The following is a 25,504-nucleotide window of genomic DNA, read 5'->3' as shown; positions in this document are numbered from 1 at the left end:
CGCGTGGGCCTCAGAAGTAGCAGGTGTGAAGGTACCTTAAGGATTCAAGGGGCGAACCTGGATATGATGCAAACAAGCACATGTACTTCAGAACATACAAGTGGCGAATGGCCGTACTTGAGTGCTGATGTCAATTCTCCTTTCAGCTGGTCCTCCTGAACACAAACACAATAATTATGCCAGAACATCAAACCCTCTTGATATGTTTAAACAAGACATGCATGGTTATCGCGACATTGCTTAGTTTAATGCTTGTGCCAGCAGCGCTCACGCTCTTGGTTTACTTTGCATGTGTGATTGAGGAATCTGATAAAAGAACACTCGGCTGGGTTTCCACAGATGCCTTGGTAGAGTTCCTTCTTCATGAGCTCATGATTCCTTCCTTTAGGCCTATGGGACTCGCCTTCATAATCACTGCTACATATTCACAACTCGGTCAGAATTAGCTTCAAGACCTTCCCATTTCCATATGAGACGAGACACATCAGGGGCTGAACTGGCCTCCTTGATTCTCCGCCATCATTACATCGATTTCTTCCATCAATCACACTGACAAATTTGTGAACTGTAACCCTGGATATCTGCCCCAAAGGGCTCCCTGTGTATGTAAAGCTTCTGCAGGACTGGAGTTTGACGCCTGCATTTAGTAAACTGCAGGTAGAGAATCAATCAGTCTCCAGCCTGCAGCAATGAAATTGTCTAGGAAACAGGCACGTCTCTATAACCAGCAACACCACAAATGTCTACTGGCTGCATAAAAGTGCTACCCTCCATGCACTGCATTCAAGTACGCTTTCTTATATAGTACGTGATATCGTACTATCGGACACCGTTAAAAGGATGCCCAGGTATCTCACAGGACATCTCATTTTGGCTAATGTAACCACACAGATATGCCACACGTGTCCCTTTACACCATACGATATGTTACATAGGCACATAGCCAGCCTGCACAACAAGATACTGCATATGCAGGAGTCCCTTCGCAGATGTGCTACACCAGACCCTCCCTCCTTCATTGAGACTCATGAATGGCACAGTCTTCTTCATCAGTACTCTCCCTGGCGAGCAGCATCAGGCATGAGCACAAATCAGAAGCGGCGTTGTGACCCTGACCAGGAAGAGCAATCCTCCGTGTGCTGTATGGTTGTGATTGTTCTTTAGTGTGGATCTCAGCTCATGTTTACACTACATGGCATTATGAAAACATTGGTTTGGTAGATCTCATTCAATGTACACAATATCACCCCTGTGCAATTCCTTCTGAGTCCATTTGTTGGTCCGTTCTCAAAAGGTCAACCTGTAAAAAATCTTAAATCTGGAGACATACCTGTTTTTGTGCTGTTCTGTCACCTGTCACTGGGCCTTTCCTATACATTCAATTTACGCGTAGCCCCGGATCTTTCAGTGCGGACCAGAGCTCATGTTCTTTGGCCGGAACCTTCTCGATATCACACTCCTCAATATCCCTGGATCCTCATGAACATCACTCTATTGTCCTTTTCTTCACATATTTTCTTAGCGGGGCTTTTACTAGACAAAACTTTCCTTTAACTTCCTTCAAAAACCCATGTCATGTACTCTAGAAACGCTGTGGTAGATACCATTCCTGCCACTCCCCAAAATAACTTTTATAGATTTTAATTCCCTTGCACTCCCTTTGTTTACATCACGTAAAGGAAGTTCCCCAAAGAGGTCCTTCCTATAAATCAACAACTATACTCTCTGGATTCAGCCCAAGGGATTGCCACGCCTGCGCTGTCCATCGCTTCACCTCTGCAAGCTCCTTCTCCAACTACGCTAAGGATCGAACATGCTTTCCACACCAGAAGACATCAAAAGACCACTCTCAATTTCTACAACAGACCTGATAATGTATAATACCTGAAGTAACATTTATTATAGCTTATTTTTGGCGAACATGGCTATTCCCAATGCAAATGCTTACACCTATATACAAATTAGTAGAATTCTTCACATTTTTGGTTTCGCTGTAAAAAAAAAGCTAGTGTGATGTGATCAAAAGAGGGTTTTTTTTTCTCAGTCCATCTAACGTCACTGCGATCCAGCTGTTTTTTTAATGGTGACCTCAGTGCTTATGTTGGCACATCGAGCCTTGGTCTCCGAGTCTTCATGGAAGTTATGCAACAACATACTCTTGCACTACTTTGGATGCAATTCTCTCCACTGCTGCAATACTGTTGGGTTCAAAAACCAGATGCTGCACTGACACATAGTCTAAAATACCCAGAGTAAGTGGTTTCACCTCAGTCACGGTTGTAGACCAAATGTCATTTGTGGATCTGCTGTAGGAATGTATGTCAGACATCTTGGAACAGTCTATATAGCGCGTTACTATAGACTCCGGTCCTGTATCTTGTAGGCCTCGGACCTTATTCGGATGGAGGCCCTCCCAGTTTTTAGACCTGCCAGTTCCTTGACAGCTCAGGGGTGTCAGGAGGTAATCTACCTTCAAATTATAGGATTTAAGCTTCACTGTCCCACGGTCACCAATATCTGCAACATGCATGTAAGACTTCTCGGAGCTTGGGGAACTCTGAGCAGCTGGTTCCATTCTATGAACTGTACAATACTCTTCCTTACCCAGAATGGCAGGGTTAACTCTGTTGTCGCCCGCGCGCCTTTGGGCAGGACCGGAGCGTATGATATCCCATTGAGAAGATCCACTTCTGCCTTTGATACCCACACAGAGCTGGACCAGTGGAGTCTCTTCGCCAGTGGACCCCTTAACAGATGACAGCTGCCTTCCTGGCATCTCCGGGTTGAGGTAGTCCTCCTCCATTTCTTCGCTGGTCTCGCTCCCAAGAGGAGATGACGATGTGTCCATGACTAACTGGACGGTATCACTGGATAAGTCTTCTCTCGATTGGGTCTCATGGTACGGCAGAGGTGGCTTCATAAGAATCCTGTCAATCTCCTCAAAGTGCCCTTTCTGAAGAAGAAAGGATAAAGAGTTAGGCGAGTGTGTGTGGAATGAGGGTATTAACAGCACTGAGGGATGACAGACGGAGAAGAAAGAAGGTAAAAGGTCACAGGATAGTCCAACAATGACCGTCTATCTGTCAAACCTGCTGGCTCATGAAGAAGGGCGAGGCCAGACATTTAACAGGCTGATCTCACTTAGGTAAATGCAAAAAAAAAAAAAACATTTGCAGGGTGATGCAGCTCTGAAAAGAGAGTGAAGTTATGGAAGTCCCTGGAGGCATGCAGCCTTTCATGAGGGTGACTATCATTGAAAAGCTGGCAACACCCACAAAATGAGGGGTGAGTTGACAGGTATGTGAGATGAGAGCACAGAATAGGTTCATGTGGAAGGGGATGGAAACTTTGAGGATCAGGAAGTCCTATGGCGAGAGGCTGAGGAAGGAGGTAATAGACCTGAAAGGGTGGAGCTTTTGAAGAAGTAGTGAAGGGAGGAGTCTGCCATGGCAAAGAGCAGTTCACAGAGGTGTTTGCTTGAGGAAGGGCTCATATGAGTCGGAGTCTCTCCTTGTGGTAGCACTTAATTTGTAAAACATTAAGTTCCAGGGCCCTTCTCAGAAGGCCACTGCAGCCTGCACCACCCATTGCCCAAGTCAGCACTGACAACAACAGTACCAACATAACAACTAACCTTCACACTCCTACGAGTGTGACAAGTCAGGCTATGTCAGACCACACAAGGCTGTAATAATGAGTGATAGGCTGGCATTATTCATTTTCAATGCAAATTGACTTAAACACAATTGTTGTTCTCATCTCAAGATTAAACAGACAGCGCCACCGTGTAGTGGACTGTGACTAGAGCCAGTGCTAATAACTTAGTGCTGGTGCCGAGCACTGGAAACCACTGGCTCAAATTAAGCACAGCCCTGTGGAAAATGGGATTCAAGAGGAACATTAGCATGGGGATCTCTCTCCCTTATAACTTTCACAAGCACACTAATGTAACATAAAAACAAAAGTCTGGAAGTGATGTGTGTGGCATGACATCTATATGTGTTTTTAATGTTACGTCAATACAAGTCTAGTTGTATTCAATTATGGCCACTCTGCGCTAAGTGTATTAGAGTTTGTGGTTCATGTGCCGCACCTACAAAGAAGTCCTATCTGTTTAAATGGTGCAGCTAATAAAATAAACTCACGTTAACAAGCCAGACTAGGAACATGCCCATTCTCTGATGCACACATTTCATAAACATAGCAGCTGAAAGGTGGCTACAACGAGAAATTGCGAGTTAAGTCTTGTAGGCAGAGGCAATAAAAGTACAGTAGTCCTTTCTATATTAATATTTGAGCAAGAAGCATTATTCCCTATCCTGTGTAACAACACTGGGGCTGAGCATTAGACGGCCCCTCCTAGGTGCATAGAACGCCATGTATAGGAAAGGTGTATAAGCAGCAGGTGTGGTTAGACACGCGGAGCGACAGATGGAGGGACGATGCAACCGAGAGTCCCGCCTTCAGGCCTAATGGATCAATCAAGTATGTGAGGCCACTTGATATGTCTTGGCACACTACGATATACTTATAAAACTATGCTAATACTTTGCTAATAGACAGAAGTAGCTTAGGTACAGTTTTAGACTAACTGAATTGAATGAACAGGGATATGCGATGAACTAGGACAGGGCGTCCCTCACCTTTGACCGAATATGTGTAATAATTGCTAAGTACAGATTTCAGGGGTGCGGGCGAGGCTCTAGACGCCACCTCCAGAGCAATTGTCCGATAGGTATGGATTGACTCCTAACACTCGTACCTACGTAAGCTGAGCTCAGTAGGGAAGGAGCGATCAATACTTGCCAGGTTTCTCCTTCTCCAAAAAGGTCTGAGTTTCCTTGTGAAGCGGAGGAAATCTGCAGCGTGCGATTCAAATTATTTTGGATAACATGCCAAGAAGAGATATAAAGAGGGAATACATCAGATGAGGCCAGACGTTTGACTAGAAGGTACACTGAAGGGGCCAGGTTACATTTGATACAAAACCAGTGTATACAGTTCTAGCCTGTGTAGGGCTGGTCGATGTGCTGCAAAAATTAACGTGATTGGCCAGACAACAGGACTGGACAAATGAACAAACCAGGCCCACTTAGAAACTAGAAGAGTCAGCACTGATCCCAGCTGCCACAAGCTTTAGACATACTGGGTACAAGATCTCTTGCAAATAATCGATGTGGTCAACAATAAACGACACAATCAAAGTTTACGGCACTGGCCTTAAGGAAAGGCGGCTTCCTGATTGCCGCCCAACTGGCCAAATGGCTTTAGTAGCAGAATCCCCAGCACACTGACAGACCTACTTGAGTCTACCTCACCCCAAAAATGATCCCCCGCAGTAGTCAAATGCAACTTGAGGCATGACCGCGTCACCACTCGTAATATCAAGAAATGTGGGAAAAGGAAATAGGAGACACACATGACCTGGCGCAACACCCCAGACAGATCCAGACTGCATCATCAGCCCTGAGGTTCAGAAGGGACCTTGAGTGAGTGTTCCGTCCAATGGTGCAGGCTCTTGCATGCGTGTCTGCCCAAAGACCCAACAAGGGCGCCCCTCTGCACAGCACTCCCTACTTCCCATGGCATGTGATCATGAATTGTCCCTTCACTTTTTACAACTAAGAACTTAGCCTCTGCCCTCACTATGCATGCGCTTTATTGCTTCCCAGGTGTGTGTGCCTTTTAAGCACTGTATTCCAATGCCAATAGACCCAAAATGTTTTCTGTTCAACCTACCTCTTTCAGTCTGTTGCTTGGGGATTGGCACGTTCCACGACCACAGTTTCCTAAACCCCAGGAATATTGCAGGACACTAACCAAGCTAGACAATGCAGCTAAACCCATACCTAAATAAAAGATCAGATGACTCTGTTATTATGCCACCCCAATGCCCAGCTGAAGAACAAATTCACAAGAGCTAATATCAGTGTACGCCGCCATTCCATCACTGGCAGTATCACAACCTACGAAATCACAGGAAGGGCAGTCGCCAACCTGTGAATATGGAATCTGATGGGACCCTCAAGTGGCGGGCGACAACTCCATAAGAGACCTGGATTTACATAGCGGGTTATAAGACCAACAAACCTACTGAGGTGCACCCCAAGGAGGCAAAGCAAACATACACCAACTCCACAAGGGTTGGAAGGCAGGTAGCAAGGTCGACACCCACCTAATGGACCCCACCAACAGGGTAAAGCCTACGCGTGCCCCACGCCAGACTCACCAATAGAGCAAGGGCCCACCAAGGGATGCTCTCCAGGGTACTGCTTTGGGGCCACAGCGTTCAAAGTCAAAACCACAGAAAACCTCCACACCGAAGTGCCAAGCACTCGGCGACCACGAGTTACACAAGAACCTGGTAGTAGAACATGAAACAAAATGGTGGGAGGTTTGGGACCTGAGCAGAGGCGCAAAGCCCGCCTAGATTGCTGCTGCGCGGTCAGCCAGATCACTACTGGGGGGGCTGGCATTACTCGCAGTGCACCTTCCGAGTGCATAGCAAGGATTTCTCACGAAAACAGCAACAAAGCGCAAATGTGAAGGCACCGTCCGGAATTAAGAAACCGAGCAACACATTTTGCAGCTAAGGAAAAACAACGGGAACCGCGAAGGCTCAAAAACCGACTCCCTGGCCAATTCTTTATCCACCGGTGGCCCAGTAGCGCTTGATTTTTTTCTTCTTCCTGAAATAAGCAGGTTATGTGCCACGGCATAGAATGTGTGGCAGCCCCCTCTTTTGGGGTGGTATGCTGCGGCCCCAGTATTCTGGTTTCAGTAGCTTTGACTGTATATGAGCTCCTTGTTACATTGTTCACTATTACAGCGGGGTTGCACCCGGATTTCGAGCTCTGTCTCATTCCCTAGTTCATCGCACGGTGAGCGCCCGCTCCTCCCCGCACTTCTCCCTCGGTACCACCCCCCCCCTCCCTTTCTCTCCTTACCTCGCTTGCAGTTGCCCCCTCCCCGCCCACCTGCTGGTTGGATGGTTGAGGCATGTGGCTATGACGCGCTACCTCTGTGCGGTGCCACAAACATTTCGGAAAACACTACTCCATCCACAACCCTTCTTTCCCATTTCCTCCCCACCTTGTCTGCTCCCTTGTGTGCTCCTGCTTCGTCTTTTCTGTCATTCCTGTGCACTACAGCGCTTTAAGGCAACCTTCGAGTAATACATAGCGCTATACAAATCATCAATATGGAATACAATTTGCATTGGTTTCTGTCATTGCAACAACATCTTTCTGATTTTAGTAATCAATTTATAAGGGGAAGGTTGTGAAGACTGCAACACATAAGGTGTTTACGTGGTGCTTCCAGAAAGGATACTTCGACGGCCATACAAGTCAAGCCTCTGCCATTGTGTCACATTCCGGAAAATATGTTAAACCATTGAAAGGCGAAGCTTTTATGTTTAATGACCCTCAAGCCAAACAGGCCGGTATCCCCCATACAGGCACACATGGGGCGGGATAGGCGGCCGCCCGAAAAACACACCATTCCGAGCTCTGCACCTTGGCACGAGGGAAGACAGTCGGTATTACCGCATTATCCTCTACTCAAAGGGGCAGACCTCACACTCTGTAAACACTGCATTCTGCAGTGGCGGAATTTACCGGGCACGTTATTACCGCTCACTTTAACAAGTCACTCGGAACAAGAGCCGCTGTGACAACGCAGCAGCGCTCACACTCTGTAAACAATGCATTCTGCAGTGGCGGTATTTACCGGGTGCATTATTACCGCTCACTTTAACAAGTCACTCGGAACAAGAGCCGCTGTGACAACGCAGCAGCGCTCACACTCTGTAAACAATGCATTCTGCAGTGGCGGTATTTACTGGGTGCGTTATTACCGCTCACTTTAACGGGTCACTTTAATAAGGCCGCTGTGACAATGCAGCAGCGCTCACACTGTAAACACTGCATTCTGCAGTGGCGGTATTTACCGGGCACGTTATTACCGCTCAGTTTAACGGGTCACTTGGAACAAGAGCCGCTGTGACAATGCAGCAGCGCTCACACTCTGTAAACAATGCATTCTGCAGTGGCGGTATTTACCGGGTGTGCTATTACCGCTCACTTTAACGGGTCACTTGAATAAGGCCGCTGTGACAATGCAGCAGCGCTCACACTCTGTAAACACTGCATTCTGCAGTGGCGGTATTTACCGGGCACGTAATTACCGCTCAGTTTAACGGGTCACTTGGAACAAGAGCCGCGGTGACAATGCAGCAGCGCTCACGCTCTGTAAACACTGCATTCTGCAGTGGCGGTATTTACCGGGCACGTTATTACCGCTTACTTTAACGGGTCACTTGAATAAGGCCACTGTGACAATGCAGCAGCACTCACACTCTGTAAACAATGCATTCTGCAGTGGCGGTATTTACCGGACACGTTATTACCGCTCACTTTAACGGGTCACTTGTTATGTTATGTTAACCGGATTTGTAGAGCGCGCAGCTGCCCCAGCAAAGGGGCGTCCCGGCGCTATAATGGACAAGAAAACCGGACACAAGCAATACCAAAGGACACGGCCATGATAGCTCTAGAAATCAGAGGGAAAAAGGAAGGTTTTAACGGCTTTTCTAAAAACCAAAAGTTCATCAATAGCACGGATATGGACAGGAAGAGAGTTCCATAGCCTAGCAGCAAGCACTCTGAAAGAGCGGCCGCCGGCCCTAGCCCTCTTAAACCACGGGACTGTGACCAGGTGGAGCCTTGAGGATCTTAAGGACCGCAGGGGTACATACGGCGAGATAAAATGCTCCAAAATCTGAGGGGAGGAGTGCTTCAAAATTTTAAATGAAAGGCAGAGAGACTTAAACTTAATCCTCTGAGCAACAGGGAGCCAGTGGAGTTTATGGATGTTTTTTTTGGCCGAGCAGAATCTCGGCAAGCCAACCAGAGCCCTGGCGGCCGCGTTCTGAACGCGTTAAAGTCTAGAAAGTTCGGCCAAATTAGCTCCTAGTAAAAGGGAACTCGCGTAGTCCAACCTAGACAAAATCGTGGCTTGTACAATAAGCTGTCTGGTTGGGGCATCACAGAATTTAAATATAGGTCTGAGCCTACGAAGAGTTCCGAAGCACATGGCAGCGGTTTTCTTAGTATGAGAGACAAAACTAAGTTTGGAATCTAACCAGATCCCTAGGTTTTTTACCTCGGTGGCAGGAAGAGGAGTAGGACCAAGCTCGGATGGCCACCAATGATCACCCCAGAGATGACTCTGCCTGCCAACAATGAGCACCTCGTTTTTTTTGGCGTTCAATTGCAGGCAATTATCTGTCATCCAACGTGCCACCGAGCTAATTCCCTCACGAAACTTAGTAGCCTCTAGGTCGGAAGCCCCACTTATTGCAACCGCCAGCTGCGTGTCGTCAGCATAGGACACCATAGTCAGGTTCCAACGCTTGGCGACAGCAGCCAGCGGCTGCACATAGAGATTGAAAAGTGTGGGGCTAAGAGCCGACCCCTGTGGAACACCCTGTGCAATAGGATAGGGTTTAGATTGAAAAGGAGGGGTGACAACCCTAAATGTACGGCCAGATAGAAACGAGTGAAACCATTCAAGTGCCACGTTATCGACACCAGCCTCACCCAAATGCTGTAATAAAATCGCGTGGGAGACGGTGTCGAAGGCGGCACTAAGATCAAGAAGCACTAGTGCCGCCGTTTGACCAGAATCAACCAGAGTTCGCAGGTAATCGACCATTGAGAGCAGCGCAGTCTCAGTACTATGACCAGGTCGAAAACCATTCTGTGAGGGATCTAAAATATTAGCAGAATGGAGATGGTTGGATAGAATAGCATTGACGTGGGCCTCGGTCAATTTTGCCACCCACGGAAGAAGGGATATGGGACGATAGTTCTCAAATTTTAATGGATCCAGGGCAGGTTTTTTTTAAATTGGGCATCACCTGGGCTTGTTTCCAACTGCCAGGAACAGAGCCTGACGTCATGGAGAGATTGACAAGGTCGCATAAAGGAGGGAGACAGAGTGACGCAGATTCTCTGAATTGGGCAGGTCGTAAAGGGTCTATAGGTGAACCTGATTTGACTTTCGCCACAATTTTATTAAATTCCTCCATCGAGAGCTCTGGGAAAGAGCACAACGACATAATTGTCTTCGGGCCAGATTCCAGCTTCTCCGAAGATGCGGATGAGCCAGGAAAAGAACGGTAAATGGCCTCCACCTTTTCCACAAAAAAGGCGGCCAGGCCCTCACAAAGCGAGGCAGAGCAGATCTCAGCGACTGGGGCTCTGCTGACTGTAAGATCCTTAAGCACCTTAAATATTAATTTAGTAGGGTTGGTGCTGATGTTAAATTCACGAGAGTAATAACTTGGAACAAGAGCCGCTGTGACAATGCAGCAGCGCTCACAGTCTGTAAACAATGCATTCTGCAGTGGCGGTATTTACCGGGTGTGTTATTACCGCTCACTTTAACGGGTCACTTGAATAAGGCCGCTGTGACAATGCAGCAGCGCTCACACTCTGTAAACAATGCATTCTGCAGTGGCGGTATTTACCGGACACGTTATTACCGCTCACTTTAACGGGTCACTTGAATAAGGCCACTGTGACAATGCAGCAGCGCTCCCACTCTGTAAACAATGCATTTTGCAGTGGCAATATGTACCGGGCGCGTTATTACCGCTCACTTTATCGGGTCACTTGGAACAAGAGCCGCTGTGACAACGCAGCAGCGTTCACGCTCTGTAAACAATGCATTCTGCAGTGGCAGTATTTACCGGGCACGTTATTAACGCTCACTTTAACAAGTCACTCGGAACAAGAGCCGCTGTGACAATGCAGCAGCGCTCACACTCTGTAAACAATGCATTCTTCAGTGGCGGTATTTACTGGGTGCGTTATTACCGCTACCTTTAACGGGTCACTTTAATAAGGCCGCTGTGACAATGCAGCAGCGCTCACACTCTGTAAACACTGCATTCTGCAGTGGCGGTATTTACCGGGCACGTTATTACCGCTCAGTTTAACGGGTCACTTGGAACAAGAGCCGCGGTGACAATGCAGCAGCGCTCATGCTCTGTAAACACTGCATTCTGCAGTGGCGGTATTTACCGGGCACGTTATTACCGCTTACTTTAACGGGTCACTTGAATAAGGCCACTGTGACAATGCAGCAGCACTCACACTCTGTAAACAATGCATTCTGCAGTGGCGGTATTTACCGGACACGTTATTACCGCTCACTTTAACAAGTCACTCGGAACAAGAGCCGCTGTGACAATGCAGCAGCGCTCACACTCTGTAAACAATGCATTCTTCAGTGGCGGTATTTACTGGGTGCGTTATTACCACTACCTTTAACGGGTCACTTTAATAAGGCCGCTGTGACAATGCAGCAGCGCTCACACTCTGTAAACACTGCATTCTGCAGTGGCGGTATTTACCGGGCACGTTATTACTGCTCAGTTTAACGGGTCACTTGGAACAAGAGCCGCGGTGACAAAGCAGCAGCGCTCACGCTCTGTAAACACTGCATTCTGCAGTGGCGGTATTTACCGGGCACGTTATTACCGCTTACTTTAACGGGTCACTTGAATGAGGCCACTGTGACAATGCAGCAGCACTCACACTCTGTAAACAATGCATTCTGCAGTGGCGGTATTTACCGGACACGTTATTACCGCTCACTTTAACGGGTCACTTGGAACAAGAGCCGCTGTGACAATGCAGCAGCGCTCACACTCTGTAAACAATGCATTCTTCAGTGGCGGTATTTACTGGGTGCGTTATTACCGCTACCTTTAACGGGTCACTTTAATAAGGCCGCTGTGACAATGCAGCAGCGCTCACACTCTGTAAACACTGCATTCTGCAGTGGCGGTATTTACCGGGCACGTTATTACCGCCCAGTTTAACGGGTCACTTGGAACAAGAGCCGCGGTGACAATGCAGCAGCGCTCACGATCTGTAAACACTGCATTCTGCAGTGGCGGTATTTACCGGGCACGTTATTACCGCTTACTTTAACGGGTCACTTGAATAAGGCCACTGTGACAATGCAGCAGCACTCACACTCTGTAAACAATGCATTCTGCAGTGGCGGTATTTACCGGACACGTTATTACCGCTCACTTTAACGGGTCACTTGGAACAAGAGCCGCTGTGACAATGCAGCAGCGCTCACACTCTCTAAACAATGCATTCTGCAGTGGCGGTATTTACCGGGTGTGTTATTACCGCTCACTTTAACGGGTCACTTGAATAAGGCCGCTGTGACAATGCAGCAGCGCTCACACTCTGTAAACAATGCATTCTGCAGTGGCAATATGTACCGGGCGCGTTATTACCGCTCACTTTATCGGGTCACTTGGAAGAAGAGCCGCTGTGACAACGCAGCAGCGTTCACGCTCTGTAAACAATGCATTCTGCAGTGGCGGTATTTACCGGGCACGTTATTAACGCTCACTTTAACGGATCACTTGGAACAAGAGCCGCTGTGACAATGCAGCAGCGCTCACACTCTGTAAACGATGCATTCTGCAGTGGCGGTATTTACTGGGCACGTTATTACCGCTCACTTTAACGGGTCACTTGAATAAGGCCACTGTGACAATGCAGCAGCGCTCACACTCTGTAAACAATGCATTCTGCAGTGGCGGTATTTACCGGGTGCATTATTACCGCTCACTTTAACGGATCACTTGGAACAAGAGCCGCTGTGACAATGCAGCAGCGCTCACACTCTGTAAACAATGCATTCTGCAGTGGCGGTATTTACCGGGTGCATTATTACCGCTCACTTTAACGGATCACTTGGAACAAGAGCCGCTGTGACAATGCAGCAGCGCTCACACTCTGTAAACGATGCATTCTGCAGTGGCGGTATTTACTGGGCACGTTATTACCGCTCACTTTAACGGGTCTCTTGAATAAGGCCGCTGTGACAATGCAGCAGCGCTCACACTCTGTAAACAATGCATTCTGCAGTGCCAGTATTTACCGGGTGCATTATTACCGCTCACTTTAACGGGTCACTTGGAACAAGAACTGCTGTGACAATGCAGCAGCGCTCACACTCTGTAAACAATGCATACTGCAGTGGCGGTATTTACCGGGCACGTTATTACCGCTCATTTTAACGGGTCACTCGGAACAAGAGCCGCTGTGACTATGCAGCAGCGCTCACACTCTGCAAACAATGCATTCTGCAGTGGCGGTATTTACCGGGTGCGTTATTACCGCTCACTTTAACGGGTCACTTGAAACAAGAACTGCTGTGACAATGAAGCAGCGCTCACACTCTGTAAACAATGCATTCTGCAGTGGCGGTATTTACCGGGCACGTTATTACCGCTCACTTTAACGGGTCACTTGAATAAGGCCACTGTGACAATGCAGCAGCGCTCCCACTCTGTAAACAATGCATTTTGCAGTGGCAATATGTACCGGGCGCGTTATTACCGCTCACTTTATCGGGTCACTTGGAACAAGAGCCGCTGTGACAACGCAGCAGCGTTCACGCTCTGTAAACAATGCATTCTGCAGTGGCAGTATTTACCGGGCACGTTATTAACGCTCACTTTAACAAGTCACTCGGAACAAGAGCCGCTGTGACAATGCAGCAGCGCTCACACTCTGTAAACAATGCATTCTTCAGTGGCGGTATTTACTGGGTGCGTTATTACCGCTACCTTTAACGGGTCACTTTAATAAGGCCGCTGTGACAATGCAGCAGCGCTCACACTCTGTAAACACTGCATTCTGCAGTGGCGGTATTTACCGGGCACGTTATTACCGCCCAGTTTAACGGGTCACTTGGAACAAGAGCCGCGGTGACAATGCAGCAGCGCTCACGATCTGTAAACACTGCATTCTGCAGTGGCGGTATTTACCGGGCACGTTATTACCGCTTACTTTAACGGGTCACTTGAATAAGGCCACTGTGACAATGCAGCAGCACTCACACTCTGTAAACAATGCATTCTGCAGTGGCGGTATTTACCGGACACGTTATTACCGCTCACTTTAACGGGTCACTTGGAACAAGAGCCGCTGTGACAATGCAGCAGCGCTCACACTCTCTAAACAATGCATTCTGCAGTGGCGGTATTTACCGGGTGTGTTATTACCGCTCACTTTAACGGGTCACTTGAATAAGGCCGCTGTGACAATGCAGCAGCGCTCACACTCTGTAAACAATGCATTCTGCAGTGGCAATATGTACCGGGCGCGTTATTACCGCTCACTTTATCGGGTCACTTGGAAGAAGAGCCGCTGTGACAACGCAGCAGCGTTCACGCTCTGTAAACAATGCATTCTGCAGTGGCGGTATTTACCGGGCACGTTATTAACGCTCACTTTAACGGATCACTTGGAACAAGAGCCGCTGTGACAATGCAGCAGCGCTCACACTCTGTAAACGATGCATTCTGCAGTGGCGGTATTTACTGGGCACGTTATTACCGCTCACTTTAACGGGTCACTTGAATAAGGCCACTGTGACAATGCAGCAGCGCTCACACTCTGTAAACAATGCATTCTGCAGTGGCGGTATTTACCGGGTGCATTATTACCGCTCACTTTAACGGATCACTTGGAACAAGAGCCGCTGTGACAATGCAGCAGCGCTCACACTCTGTAAACAATGCATTCTGCAGTGGCGGTATTTACCGGGTGCATTATTACCGCTCACTTTAACGGATCACTTGGAACAAGAGCCGCTGTGACAATGCAGCAGCGCTCACACTCTGTAAACGATGCATTCTGCAGTGGCGGTATTTACTGGGCACGTTATTACCGCTCACTTTAACGGGTCTCTTGAATAAGGCCGCTGTGACAATGCAGCAGCGCTCACACTCTGTAAACAATGCATTCTGCAGTGCCAGTATTTACCGGGTGCATTATTACCGCTCACTTTAACGGGTCACTTGGAACAAGAACTGCTGTGACAATGCAGCAGCGCTCACACTCTGTAAACAATGCATACTGCAGTGGCGGTATTTACCGGGCACGTTATTACCGCTCATTTTAACGGGTCACTCGGAACAAGAGCCGCTGTGACTATGCAGCAGCGCTCACACTCTGCAAACAATGCATTCTGCAGTGGCGGTATTTACCGGGTGCGTTATTACCGCTCACTTTAACGGGTCACTTGGAACAAGAGCCGCTGTGACAATGCAGTAGCGCTCACACTCTGTAAACAATGCATTCTGCAGTGGCGGTATTTACCGGGCACGTTATTACCGCTCACTTTAACGGGTCACTTGAAACAAGAACTGCTGTGACAATGAAGCAGCGCTCACACTCTGTAAACAATGCATTCTGCAGTGGCGGTATTTACCGGGCACGTTATTACCGCTCACTTTAACGGGTCAGTCAAAACAAGAGCCGCTGTGACTAGGCAGCAGCGCAGGGCCAGATTCACAGGCTGCAGGATTATCGAAACTGCAGGCTCGTCACAGCTTCTGTATCCAGGGATCTGCAACGGTGCAATGAACATTGTTCGCTGAAGCATGCCGACACTACATCGACTCAGTAAGTTTCGATGCCATTCTGTAGCAAGTCATTGCACACCCAGCTACTTTGTAACATCTTTTGCAAGGTCTGCGAAAATCCAAAATTTGAAGCAAGTACTGGAAATCTTCCTCACTACAGCTTTACTATAGGAGGCGAAATCTCACCCTCCAGTTAAGGCTTGACATGCCTAATGATAAAAAAATGTCTACCTGTCCCACACAATATTTTCTCAAATGCAAACTTGTTACCCTCCTCACTTCTTTGTTAAAAACACTCCACAGTGTCATCACCTCCTGTTACACAAAGAGTAGCACCGTTTGTAGACTGCTCCAAAGAGCTCCCATGTACCCCCCTCCACCGTTAGATACAGAGTAGCACGCTGGTTGTAAACTGCTCATAGAACAATACCCTGTGTCATCACACCCTGTTAGATACAGAGAAGAACTCTGGTTTTACACTGCTCGAAAACGCTCCCATGTGTCTCTCCCCCTTGTTAGATACAGAGTAGCGCGCTGGTTGTAGACTGCTCACAGAACTCTCTCCCCTGTGCCATCACACCCTGTTATATAGAGAGAAGGGCTTTGGTTGTAGTCTGCTCATAGAACACCCCCCTGTGCCATCACACCCAGTTAGATACAGAGTAGCGCTCTGGTTGTAGACTGCACATAGAACAGCCCCCTGTGTCATCACACCCTGTTAGATACAGAGTAGCACTCTGGGTGTAGACTGCACATAGAACACCCCCCTGTGTCATCACACCCTGTTAGATACAGAGTAGCACTCTGGTTGTAGACTGCTCACAGAACTCTCCCCTGTGCCATCACACCACGTTAGATACAGAGAAGCACTCTGGGTGTAGACTGCTCACAGAACTCTCCCCTGTGTCATCACACCTTGCTAGATAGAGAGAAGGGCTCTGGTTGTAGACTGCTCATAGAACAATCCCCTGTGCCATCACACCCTGTTAGATACAGAGTAGGGCTTTGGTTGTAGACTGCTCATAGAACACTCCCCTGTGCCATCACACCCTGTTAGATACAGAGTAGCACTCTGGGTGTAGACTGCTCATAGAACAACCCCCTGTGCCATCACACCCTGTTAGATACAGAGAAGGGCTCTGGTTGTAGACTGCTCACAGAACTCTGCCCTGTGCCATCACACCCTGTTAGATACAGAGAAGGGCTCTGGGTGTAGACTGCTCATAGAACACTCCCCTGTGCCATCACACCCTGTTAGATACAGAGTAGTGCTCTGGTTGTAGACTGCTCACAGAACTCTCCCCTGTGCCATCACACACTGTTAGATACAGAGTAGCGCTCTGGTTGTGGACTGCTCACAGAACTCTCCCCTGTGCCATCACACCCGTTAGATACAGAGAAGCACTCTGGGTGTAGACTGCTCATAGAACACTCCCCTGTGCCATCACACTCCGTTAGATACAGAGAAGCACTCTGGGTGTAGACTGCTCACAGAACACTCCCCTGTGCCATCACACCCTGTTAGATACAGAGTAGCGCTCTGGTTGTAGACTGCTCATAGACCACTCCCCTGTGCCATCACACCCTGTTAGATACAGAGTAGAACTCTGGTTGTAGACTGCTCACAGAACTCTCCCCTGTGTCTCCACACCCTGTTAGATACAGAGTAGAACTCTGGTTGTAGACTGCTCACAGAACTCTCCCCTTTGTCTCCCCACCCTGTTAGATACAGAGAAGGGCGTTGGTTTTAGACTGCTCATAGAACACTCCCCTGTGTCATCACACCCTGTTAGATACAGAGTAGCGCTCTGGTTGTAGACTGCTCACAGAACTCTCCCCTGTGCCATCACAACCTGTTAGATACAGAAAAGGGCTCTGGGTGTAGACTGCTCATAGAACAGTCCCCTGTGTCATCACACCCTGTTAGATACAGAGTAGCGCTCTGGGTGTAGACTGCTCATAGAACACTCCCCTGTGCCATCACACCCTGTTAGATACAGAGAAGGGCTCTGGGTGTAGACTGCTCATAGAGCACCCCCCTGTGCCATCACACCCTGTTAGATACAGAGAAGGGCTCTGGTGTAGACTGCTCATAGAACACTCCCCTGTGCCATCACACCCTGTAGGATACAGAGTAGCGCTCTAGTTGTAGACTGCTCACAGAACTCTCCCCTGTGCCATTACACCCTGTTAGATACAGAGTAGCGCTCTGGTTGTAGACTGCTCACAGAACTCTCCCCTGTGCCATCACACCCTGTTAGATACAGAGTAGCGCTCTGGTTGTAGACTGCTCACAGAACTCTCCCCTGTGCCATCACACCCTGTTAGATACAGAGAAGGGCTCTGGGTGTAGACTGCTCATAGAGCACCCCCCTGTGCCATCACACCCTGCTATATAGAGAGAAGGGCTCTGGTTGTAGACTGCTCACAGAACTCTCCCCTGTGCCATCACACCCTGTTAGATACAGAGTAGCGCTCTGGTTGTAGACTGCTCACAGAACTCTCCCCTGTGCCATCACACCCTGTTAGATACAGAGAAGGGCTCTGGGTGTAGACTGCTCATAGAGCACCCCCCTGTGCCATCACACCCTGCTATATAGAGAGAAGGGCTCTGGTTGTAGACTGCTCACAGAACTCTCCCCTGTGCCATCACACCCTGTTAGATACAGAGTAGCGCTCTGGTTGTAGACTGCTCACAGAACTCTCCCCTGTACCCATCACACCCAGTTAGATACAGAGTAGCACTCTGGGTGTAGACTGCTCACAGAACTCTCCCCTGTGCAATCACAACCTGTAGGATACAGAGTAGCACACACTGGGAGAATTGTCACAGACACAGGGCTTTCTCTATTGTGTGAGACTTGAAAAGATGGTCTGAATGGAGATATGAACGTCGGCATCACGAAGAATTAAGGCAGCAAAAAAGGATGGATTGAAGAGTCTCCTTCCTGAACAGCAAGTGAATTGCAAACAGGTTAATAACTTTTAGATCCAGTAAAGGCCAATAATAATTCTCTGGCAGCTGATGGACAAAAAGTGAATGGAGTACAAGCCGTTCATCTACTTCACATTCTAAAAATCACACTGCTAAGATTTTTGTCCAAAAAGACCAGGTTTCTGCACTACAGCGCCTCTTCCTTGAACCTGCACCATTGAACTAGATAGAGTTGGTTGCTAGTGGAATGACTGGCCAAATACGGGAGACTAACCTTTGACAATGGACAGCAAAGAAGGACACGAAGGTATAACTGAAAGAGACAAAGGACTGGTGAGTGTTGGGATAGTTAGGACTCTGGAAAGGAGAAGCAGAAGTTGGGGATGAAACCTTTTCAAGGAGAGGAACTTTGGACCATGGTGGTTACTTTGAAAGGTCAGCGTCCCCACTTTGCACTCCTTTGGATGAATTCCTTTTTGAACAATCACTTTTTCGTAATGTATGTTTAATCATCATGTAGTCGTGAATTGTATGGCAAGATTAATTTATTTCGATTTATTCTCAAATCATCCGGATGTTCACTGAGGGGGGATAGGCAAAGTCTTGCAGAGGAGGATCAGCGAGTCCATCAAGACGAAAATTTTCCCCTGATGAAGGGCGTTGTCCCGAAATGCATTGGGATTTATACAATGGAAACATATGAATTTTGATTCCTGTGGATACGTGTGACTTCTTAACACGAAAATAACATGATTTGAGAATAAATCAAAATAAATTAATCTTGCCATACAATTCACGACTACTTGAAGATTGAACATACATTACCAAAAAGCGACTGTTCAAAAAATAATTCATCCAAAGGAGTGCAAAGTGGGGACGCTGATCTTTCAGGAGACAACGCATCTCCTAATTTGTATTTTTCACGCCCTGGATCGGGGGGCGGTATCCACTTGCACCCTATATCAGCAAACTGGTGTACTGTAAAACTGTATACGTTTACCTAAGGAGTGCCACAATCTATATATTTTCTTTGTTACTTTGAGAGGGCCACCTGGGCCCTTCAGTACTCCAGATCAGTTATTAGTGGAGAACCTTCTGAGAATACCATTTGTTTTCTATTATTGATCAACTTCTTTATCGAAATTTGAGGGCTGATAGCCTGATATTTAAAAAGGTAGCTTACGAAGGAGATTCTACTGAACGCAGTGTGCCTTCCAAGCCAGCATCCACATGATGCAACGGCACACGTGTGCAAGCCATCAATGGATACATCTCACAATAACTGTGCCCTCTGCACAGGAACACAATCAGTCCACACGCCTGGGGATGCCCGAGTTTCACTGCTGAAGGGGCATGTTCTTTTGGTTTGGGTAGGACTGTCCCTACTGGGTGGGGTCAAGCCTGGCTTGCTCTAGCCTGTGGTAACAAAAGAACAACAATAAAGAACTGTAATGTGACCAGAGTAATTACTAGACGTGTTTCTCTTCTCCAGGGCGAAGCTATAACTCCTTCAGTACGGATTATAATGAGAAAGACTTTATCCTGAACAGGATGTGCACTGAGGAACTTTCCCCAAAATACAGTACAGTCACTCTGCAAGAATCCCAGAAGACAATGTCATCATTCCCTTTCCTTCATTACACAGCATTCGGCACCAGGACCGCCTGTTCCAGAGAGCAGAGACCTCGAGATAAAGTCATGCATTCCCTCAGACAGACAGGGGCAGGTTTCTGATATGCTCCTGTTGCACGAGACACACTTTTTCAGAATGCCTATTACTGAAATCCAAAGAGTTATCCTATTCGGATGTATGACGTTACAACGCATACATTTACATCGCGGTACACTACATCGCGGTTTTGACAACGCAAGTCGTTACAACGACTTGCGCTAGATGGCGCTCTAGGACAAGGAATAGGACTTAGGAGTAGTATAATTTACTATTCCAACTCCAGTCTACGTTCAGTAGGGAAGGTGTTGGATAGTAAATTATACTATTCCTTGTCCTAGAGCGCCATCTAGCGCAAGTCGTTGTAACGACTTGCGTTGTAAAAACCGCGATGTAATGGCATCGCGATGTAATCCCCGCGTTGTAAATGATGTTTCCCATCCTATTCATTTGATGTATTTTCCAAGGAAACAATCTCTGGTAAATGCAGAGATTTCACCACTTGACAATTCAAATGGCACACACGAACACTGCCAAGAAAAAGTTCCCAGAGAAACCGTCTTATGCCTGCTGCAATGGGGCCTTTAGTAGTATTTTGACGTTACAACTAGGTGGCGCCCTAAGACCAAACCTCACCTTACACAAGCACGAGGGTTGATGGAAAACTGCTTGTAGCCTACATCTGCTGGCCCATTTTAATTAGGACCTAAAGAACCCACGACAAAAATATCCGTTATCACTCACCTTTAGAAGGGCAGTATCTATGCCGTTGATGTGCGGAACTGGAATAGGAGGCAGGAAGAACCGTTTAATCCTGGAAGAACAGTAAAGGTCAGATATTAATACAAGTTGCACAGCATGGTTGTACACATGAGCGGTCTGTGGCCAGTCTCTAGCACCTGCAAGGACCTGGACTAAAGGCTTCACTTTTTAAGGTCTCGCCTGACCCAGCGCATGCGCTGGTCTGTCGAGACTTATTGAGAGGGCTCCAAAAAGTGCTACCAGGCCAGCCTAGAGCTACAGTGCGCGGGCGCGCGCGCCGCGCTTTACCGCGATTACTTTCACTTTCGCGGCCTCACGGCCGCTTTGATATTTGATCATGATCGCGATCACTTTCACTTTCGCGGCCGCACGGCCGCTTTGCATAGCCAATAGGTCTCGCTTTTGGGACCTAATAAGTATTTAGTTATGCAACTGTTGCACAGCTAAACAATTATAAGGTCCCAAAGGCGAGACCTATTGGCTATGCCAATGCTTGTTTTACTAGTCCAGCTGTTCCACCTCCTGCCTGGAGAGAGGCATGAAGAGGAAGCTGCCCGTTGGAGGAGATCATAGCGGCTCAAGGTCAGCAACATCTGGACAGAGCAAAGGAGGGACAGAGCGGCAGGTTTAGGATGGGAGCAGCAGCGGCCAGCACAGGTAAGCGAGGTGGGGCGGGGTGGGAGCGCGGGGTAGTCGACAGAATATGTATAAATAAATAAATAACACCTATTCCATCGTCCGTCGTCCCCCCTTCTGCGCTCTGCCCCCCCAAACTTCGCCCCCCCTTCTGCGCTCTGCCCCCCCAAACTGCGCTTACCTGTGCCGGCCGCCGCTGAGCAGGAGCTATGGCTGCTATAAACCGGGCAAAGGCCGCGTGTGGCACGGAATGAGTACATGGCCATAGAATTCTGTATATCATTAAAAACAAACATTCCCGGAAAATACAGTTAAATCTTAGCTGTTGTTCAGCGAGCATAAATTTAAAAACCAGTGAAATTCTCCAGGTATCGTATGCACTGCACAACTCACACCACTACTCATGACACCTGACAGGTCTTGCTGTTGATAAATAGACCTTTTTTTAAAAACAAAGGTCTTAAACGTGTGTTGTGCCAAACAAAGTGCCCATTACAATCACGGTACCCCTGAATACGCTCATAAGCAATCGAGGGCCATATGTAGGAAGCATTTTTGTGGTCTGAAATGGGCTGGTCGGGCCGTTTCCGACTTAAAAAAATGCCTTTACATATGTACAAAGCACAAATTGTGATTCAGTAACACGTTACCTAATCGCAATTTGTGTTTGCGATTTGGTATTTGCAAGGGGCATGTTTAGCGTGTCCCTTCCGACTATAGAAAGTACACGCTGCCTACTATCAAAAAAATGAAACTTCAAAGTTTCATTTATTTTTTTAAAATGCATCCTGTTTTTCTTTAAGGAAAACGGAGTGCATCAAAAATAAATGCTTGCTTTATTAAAAAGCAATCACGGACATGATAGTCTTTTGAACTCAGCAGGCCACCATCCCTGTGATAGCTGCGATTTCTAATGGGTCATTAATTGTGATCTATCTCATTAATATTCATGTTGTAGGTTGATATGTGAAACCATTACGAATCGCTATTAAGGAAATCATTCTTTTGTACATTAGGAATTGCAATTCGGTAAGAATTGTAATTTGGAAATCACAACTCCTATTTTTGACATATGGCCAAAAGTCTATAACCAATAAAGTGCTAACTCTGTCTAGCAGTTGAACTTGCTAAGGTAATAACGGTATGTCCTGTCCTATTACCCAAGTTGTTTTTATTATATGCATTTTTTAATTCACATAACTGTACCCTAATAACCACTTAGCACCCCATAACACCTGCCATTCTTGAACCCTTAAACCCAAAACTATCTGTTAATGCCATCCTTCCTTAAATACAAAGAACCCTTGCTACCTCATAACAGTACACTTCCCAAAACCTAAAAGCCCTAATTACCACTTAAGGCCACCAATCCCTGAACCCCCACCAACCCTTTACTAACTCTTAATACTTCACTGAACCATAACAACCGTTACTACCCTTTAATGCTACCTTACATAAAGCTTAAAAGTCCCTTACTACCCGGTTACGCCACCCTTCCCTGAACCCTAAAAGCCCCTTACTACTGCTTAATGCTACCCTTTCGTGGACTTTAAAAGTTCCTAACCACCCCTTAATGCTACCAATCCCTGAAAGCTTCTAATCCCTTACTTCTCTTTAACGCTACCCATCCATGGATCCTAAAATCCCCTTACTAGTTCCTTGCTCTCTTCCCCACCTCATAGTAACTGCTCCACTCCATCTCTGCAGGGGGTTCCACCCTTGCCCCTGATCCCAGTGCACTTATCTTTGCAATATAAGGCACATTTTTCAATTTGGTTATAGGTAAGGCTTATTTTCATTCTATATTTACTGTAGACAACCTTTTTGACACAGCTTTTTCTCAATCTACTTTTTCCACAATATTTTTCCTGCAAACTCTTAAAATCAAAGATGGACTTGTTGAGCCCTATTTGCTTTTGATACCTGTTGATCTCTCTGTGTCCTTGAGACCAGGGAGAGCAAGGGGCGAGCCAGGAATATCAAAGGATAAGTCCTGCCTCAGTTTAATTGACATTGATGGACACTGACATTTGAGGACCAGTGCCCACATACAATGCACAAATTGTGGATAGACAAGGTCACCTTTGAACCCACATTTTTTGCTCCATTCCAGCCAGGTAGCCAGAATACAAGGCAGTCTCCTGCATACATTAAGGATGTCGCTGTACAGTGGAGGGGCGGATAGTATTAACAGACACGGGTGCCCTACATACAGTGACGATCTCCCTCTGTGGTGGGTGTCATAGTGGAGAGTGAATGGGCCTCTGGAACCCCGGGGAGTCTGACGGATGTTACCAAAGTCCCTATAGTATAGAGAACCCTCGTCTCTGCACCCCCTGTAGATTCCAAGATACATGAATAATGTATGCCTACACCATCGGTTTAAGGTGCCGACAGACCTGGGCCTCTGGAACATCCAGGGTCTCCTAGATGTTAGCACCTTCCCTTTAGAACACAGAACCTTGTAGGTTCCAAGATACGTGAATAAGGTATGCCTACACCATGGGTTCAAGATGCAGACAGACCTGGGCTTCTGGAACTTTCGGCGGTCTTCCAGATGTTAGTACCCTCCCTTTAATACACAAAGCCTTGCAGTTTCCAAGATATGCGAATAATGTATGCCATCGGATCAAGGTGCAGACAGACCTGGTCTTTTGGAACCTTCAAAGGTCTCCCATATGTTAGCACCTTCCCTTTAGTACATAGAGCCTTGTAGGTTCCAAGAATAATGTATGCCTACACCGTCGGTTCAAGGTGCCGACAGACCTGGGCATCTGCAACATCCGGGGTCTCTCAGATGTTAGCACCTTCCCTTTAGTACACAGAGCCTTGTAGGTTCCAAGATACGTGAATACGGTATGCCCACACCGTTGATTCAAGGTGCAGACAGTCCTGGGCTTCTGGACCCTTCAAGGGTCTCCCAGATGTTAGTATCCTCCCTTTACTACACAGCCTTGTAGTTTCCAAGATACGTGAATAATGTATGCCTACACCATCGGTTCAAGTGCAGACAGACCTGGGCTTCTGGAACCTGAGGGACTCTCTCCAAAACATCATCAATCTCTTTGTACACTTCAGATTATAGTACATATAGCCCTGTCCCTGAGAGAGACTTGTGAGCGCCTTTACAATATCCTTGGTCATCCAAACCACTACAATACATGGCAGTCCTCTCCTCAGCCAAAGAGCGACAGCAGACACTACTTTCCTACTCGGTTGGGTGTGCTATGAAGTTCAACATCAAGAGAAGTCTGAGCATAAACTTGGGGTTCCCCAGTAATTCTGGCATTGAATCACACCGGGGAGGCACTCGGCCTCTCCTGGTGGGGCCCGATGATGAAGCATGTCACCAACTAGGTTGGTGAGTGAGGGCTTTCTAAAGAATCTAGCAAGATTCTTCATGCCTGCTATTGTCATAAGAAGGCACACTCTTTTGCTCCAATTCTCCAGGTACGAGACGAGCACAGGCTGGTTCCTGCACTTTCAGGCCCCGCCATTGCACGGAAGCACACGCCCGTGTATGCCAAGTTTCTCCTTTTCCTTTACTCTGGCTCCTTTTCATACCCGTCAACCGGGTCAGAATTATCAACGGTTCATCCATACACGCACTACGCTTTCTTCAGCCCTGAAGAGTCACGGGCATTGACCTGTTGACGAAACACGTGTCGGCTGGCGTTGTTGCTTTTCTTACGAATATCTCTCACATAAACTGCTTTAATGGAACAACCGGTGTCGACTTCCAGATAATTTTCATTATTGTATCAACTGTTTATCCATTACGTGTGCCCAGTATTTGTTTTATGTTTACACAGTTTTGGGCCTTTGGCTCATAACTATTTCAGAGGTTTGGGGTCCACCTCTGTACTGGTGGCACCGTGAAGCATCAGTTCTTCACTACTCCGTACACTATTTTGGTAACCTGCTTGTGCGCCGCTGTCTTGCTTTCTCTGAAACCCCTCGCTGTAACTAGATTGTACACTCTTTTGTTGCTTTAGTTCCCCTTTAAGGCACATACTGTATATTCTGTTAT

The 25,504-nt window shown here is 47.3% G+C and overlaps 1 protein-coding gene across 3 annotated transcripts in view; it reads right to left on the bottom strand.

Moving 5' to 3' along the window:
- Nucleotides 1-1,871: 1,871 nt before the first annotated feature.
- LOC146801637 (prolactin receptor-like) overlaps nt 1,872-25,504 on the bottom strand; it is a 396,244-nt gene continuing 372,611 nt past the window's right edge. For all 3 annotated transcript variants that reach the window (XM_085621110.1, XM_085621111.1, XM_085621112.1), the window contains 2 exons: nt 20,821-20,890; nt 1,872-2,953 (listed from right to left, as the gene is read on the bottom strand). In XM_085621110.1, coding sequence (XP_085477236.1) covers nt 2,141-2,953; nt 20,821-20,890 — 883 coding nt within the window. In that variant the 3' untranslated portion in view covers nt 1,872-2,140. The remainder of the gene's footprint in view (nt 2,954-20,820; nt 20,891-25,504) is intronic.

This window comes from Triturus cristatus, chromosome 8, assembly GCF_964204655.1.
Source record: "Triturus cristatus chromosome 8, aTriCri1.1, whole genome shotgun sequence".
Lineage (NCBI taxonomy): Eukaryota > Metazoa > Chordata > Amphibia > Caudata > Salamandridae > Triturus > Triturus cristatus.
The sequence above is the reverse complement of the archived record's forward strand: the minus strand, read 5'-3'. Positions and strand labels throughout refer to the sequence as shown.